This window comes from Passer montanus, unplaced genomic scaffold (genome assembly GCF_014805655.1).
Source record: "Passer montanus isolate IOZ18808 unplaced genomic scaffold, ASM1480565v1 scaffold1029, whole genome shotgun sequence".
Lineage (NCBI taxonomy): Eukaryota > Metazoa > Chordata > Aves > Passeriformes > Passeridae > Passer > Passer montanus.
Genome location: NW_024356827.1, coordinates 3065 through 7517, shown reverse-complemented (window position 1 = coordinate 7517; position 4453 = coordinate 3065). Strand labels below are relative to the sequence as shown.

Genomic DNA, 4453 nt, shown 5'->3' with positions numbered 1-4453 from the left:
CAAAATTCGGGTCCGGACCCCAAAAATGAGGGGGGTCGCCCCAAAACTGGGGTCCCGACCCCAAAACCGGGGGTCTCACCCCCTAAAATCTGGGTCAAGCCCCCCAAAATTTGGGTCGGGACCCCAAAATCAGGGTCCAGACCCCAAAACCGGGGATTTCACCCCAAAATTCGGGTCCGGACCCAAAACCGGGGGGTTCCACCCCAAAATCCAGGTGCAGACCCCAAAAATGTGGGGACTCACCCCAAAACCGGGGGTCTCACCCCCCAAAATCCAGGTGCAGACCCCCAAAATCCGGGTCCGGACCCCAAAAATTCGGGTCCAGACCCCAAAATGGGGAGGGTCTCACCCCAAAATTCGGGTACAAAGCCACAAAAGGGGGGGGTTCACCCCCCAAAATTCGGGTCCGGACCCCAAAACCGGGGGTTTCACCCCAAAATTTCGGGTCTAACCCCAAAACTGGGGGTCTCACCCCCCAAATCTGTGTCTAACCCCCCAAAATTTGGGTCTGGACCCCAAAACCGGGGGTCTCACCCCAAAATCCGGGTCCAGACCCCAAAACCGGGGGCTCACCCCAAAAATTCAGGTCCGGACCCCAAAAATGAAGGGGGTCGCCCCAAAACTGGGGTCCAGACCCCAAAACCGGGGGCTCACCCCAAAAATTCAGGTCCGGACCCCAAAAATGAAGGGGGTCGCCCCAAAACTGGGGTCCAGACCCCAAAACCGGGGGTCTCAGCCCCTAAAATCTGGGTCTAAGCCCCCAAAATTTGGGTCCGGACCCCAAAACTGGGGGTCTCACCCCAAAAATTCATGTCCAGACCCCAAAACTGGGGGTCTAACCCCCCAAATCCGGGTCTAACCCCCCAAATCCGGGTCTAACCCCCCAAATCCGGGTCTAACCCCCCAAATCCGGGTCTAACCCCCCAAATCCGGGTCTAACCCCCCAAATCCGGGTCTAACCCCCCAAATCCGGGTCTAACCCCCCAAATCCGGGTCTAACCCCCCAAATCTGGGTCAAACTCCCCCAAATCCGGGTTCCCCAAAATGTGGGTCTCAACCCCCAAATCCGGGTTTAACCCCCCAAAATCTGGGTCAAACCCCCAAAATCCAGTTCTAACCCCCCAAAACCTGTGTTTAACCCCCAAAATGTGGGTCTCAACCCCCAAATCCGGGTTTAACCCCCCAAAATCTGGGTCAAACCCCCAAAATCCAGTTCTAACCCCCCAAAACCTGTGTTTAACCCCCAAAATGTGGGTCTCAACCCCCAAATCCGGGTTTAACCCCCCAAAATCTGGGTCAAACCCCCAAAATCCAGTTCTAACCCCCCAAAACCTGTGTTTAACCCCCAAAATGTGGGTCTCAACCCCCAAATCCGGGTCTAACCCCCCAAAATCTGGGTCAAACCCCCAAAATCCAGTTCTACCCCCCCCAAATCCGGGTTTAACCCCCAAAATGTGGGTCTGACCCCCCAAATCCAGTTCTACCCCCCCAAAATCTTCTCACGTTTCCCTCCATTTTCCCCTCATGTTTCCCCGCGTTCCCCCTTACATTTCCCCCTCACGTTTCCCGCCCTTTTCTCCCCTCACACCTCCCACCATTTTCCCCTCACACTCCCCACCCCAAACCCAAATTTTCCGACCCCAAACCCCACCACAACCCCCCCAAAACCCTGCGCAGGCTCACCCTGCAGTTTGGCCGACAATCTGAGGACAACAACAGCACCATCAGCGCCGCTCCAGGCCCAGGTGGGTCCTGAGGGCGCTCGGGGCCGCTCCGGGGTGCGGGGGGTCCCGGGACAGGTTTTTTGGGGTTCTGGGCGGATTTTGGGGTCCCACCGTGGTTGATGAAGGCGGCGGGCCCCAGCCAGAGCTGGGTTCTCCTGCGGCGGGTGGAGTACATGAGGCTGAAGTCGTTGTCGCCCGCCCGCAGCAGCGCCCGGTCCGAGCCCCGCAGCTCCACGCCGCAGCCGCCCAGCAGCTCCAGCATCTCGTGCTTGTGCCTGCCCAGACAAAAAGGGGGAAAAAAACACATTTTAAGAGAATTTTTGAAATTTAGAGGGTTTTGGGAACGTTGTAAATGCAGGTTTTAGGGATGGGGAAACTATAGTTAGGGTTAAGTAATAGCTCCACACCGCAGCCGCCCAGCAGCTCCAGCATCTCGTGCTTGTGCCTGGAGAGCCAAAAACGGATAAAAACCCAAATTTTTGTGGATATTTTTAAAGTTTAGAGTGTTTGCAGAAGCTATAAAAGGTAGATTTCAGAGATAACAGGATTAGAGTCAAGCAGCAGCTCCACGCCGCAGCCCCCCAGCAGCTCCAGCGTCTTGTGCTCGTGCCTGCCCAGCCAAAAAACACAGATTTTGGGGATTTTAGGATGGTTTTTGGGGATTTTAGGATGTTTTTTTGGGTGCTCCACGCCGCAGCCGCCCAGCAGCTCCAGCATCTCGTGCTTGTGCCTGGAGAGCCAAAAACGGATAAAAACCCAAATTTTTGTGGATATTTTTAAAGTTTAGAGTGTTTGCAGAAGCTATAAAAGAGATAATACAATTAGAGTTAAGCAGCAGCCCCACGCCGCAGCCGCCCAGCAGCTCCAGCATCTCGTGCTTGTGCCTGGAGAGCCAAAAACGGGAAAAAAACCCAAGTTTTTGTGGATATTTTTAAGGTTTAGAGTGCTTGCAGAAGCTATAAAAGGGAGATTTTAGAGATAACAGGATTAGAGTTAAGCAGCAGCTCCACGCCGCAGCTGCCCAGCAGCTCCAGCGTCTTGTGCTCGTGCCTGCCCAGCCAAAAAACACAGATTTTGGGGATTTTAGGATGGTTTTTGGGGATTTTAGGATGTTTTTTTGGGTTTTTGGGCCCCCCAGGCTCACCAGGTGCGCGTGGCCACCACCCTGGCGCCGTTGGTGCCACGGCTGTAGCGCGTGCAGCGCTTTGGGCTGGTTTTGGGGGGTTTCAGGGTGGTTTTTTGCGGTGTTTGGTGTTTTTATTTGTGCTCGTGCCTGCCCAGCCAAAAAACACAGATTTTGGGGTGGGTTTTTGGGATTTTAGGGTGGTTTTTGGGGGTTTGGGGACTTTTTTTGGGATTTCAAGATGTTTTTTGGGGATTTTAGGGTGCTTTTTTGGGGCTTTAGGTGGTTTGGGGGGGTTTGGGGTGGTTTTTGGGGATTTTAGGATGGTTTAGGAGATTTTAGTGCAGTTTTTGGGGACTTTAGAGTAAGTTTTGTAGTTTTTTGGGATTTCAGGCTGGTTTTTTTTTAATTTTGGGGTGGTTTTTGGGGTGCCCAGGCTCACCAGGTGCGGGTGGCCACCACCCTGGCGCCGTTGGCGTCGCGGCTGTAGCGCGTGCAGGGCTTTGGGCTGGTTTTTGGGATTTTGGTGTTTTTGGGGGTTTCAGGGTGGGTTTTGGGGTGGTTTTTGGGATCTCAGGGTGGTTTTTGGGGTGGTTTTTCGGGTTTTTGGGGTGCCCAGGCTCACCAGGTGCGTGTGGCCACCACCCTGGCGCCGTTGGCGTCGCGGCTGTAGCGCGTGCAGCGCTGGATGCTGAAGCCGCTCTCGGGCAGCAGCGTCCGCAGGTACCGGAACACCTGGGGGGGGCACATGGGGGGCTCGGGACCCCCACAGGCCTCCCCGACCGTTGGCGTCGCGGCTGTAGCGCGTGCAGGGCTTTGGGCTGGTTTTTGGGATTTTGGTGTTTTTGGGGGTTTCAGGGTGGGTTTTGGGGTGGTTTTTGGGGACACAGGGACGGGGATGGGGATGGGACAGGGATGGGACAGGGACAGGGGAACAGGGACAGGGGAACAGGGACAGGGATGGGACAGGGATGGGACAGGGACACAGGGACAGGGATGGGACAGGGTCAGGGACATTGGTACTGTGATGGGGACACAGGGACAGGGATGGGGATGGGACAGGGACAGGGACATTGGTACTGGGATAGGGACACAGGGACGGGGATGGGGACAGGGACAGGGTCAGGGACAGGGGACAGGGATGGGGATGGGACAGGGACGGGAATGGGGACAGGGACATTGGTACTGGGATGGGGACACCGGTACCGGGACGGGGAGCCTCGGCACCCCGGAGGTGCCACCGGGGCACGGGGACCCCCCACATCCCCCGCCCGCTCTCTCAGGAGCGCGGTTCTCCCTCCCGGTGCCCCGGTGTCCCCTCCCGGTGCCCCGGTCTCACCTCCCGGTGTCCCGGTCTCACCTCCCGGTGTCCCGGTGACCCCTCCCGGTGCCCCGGTCTCACCTGACGCCCATTTTGTGCGTGCGGAACCCAAGCACCGAGTCCAGCACGAGGCTCGTGGCCAGGTCATCGTTCTCGCAGAGCTCCCGCGCCGTCACCGCCGTCCCCGCCGCCCGCATGGGCCGAGCCCGCCGCCGCCGCCGCCGCCGCCGCGCCTACCGCCGCGATCCGCTCCGCCGCCGCCGGCGAGGCCGGGGCCCACCAGGT

At 57.6% G+C, this 4453-nt stretch overlaps 1 protein-coding gene across 1 annotated transcript; it reads right to left on the bottom strand.

The window, feature by feature from the left end:
- Window positions 1-1651: 1651 nt before the first annotated feature.
- LOC120506362 (histone-lysine N-methyltransferase KMT5C-like) lies at window positions 1652-3621 on the bottom strand (the record flags this gene model as incomplete). The annotated part of the gene is made up of 3 exons (XM_039717814.1): window positions 3473-3621; window positions 1836-1999; window positions 1652-1703 (listed from the first exon to the last, which is right to left on the bottom strand). Coding segments are annotated over exons 1-3 (341 nt in total), but the record flags the coding sequence as incomplete, so codon positions are not given.
- Between the last annotated feature and the right edge of the window lie 832 nt (window positions 3622-4453).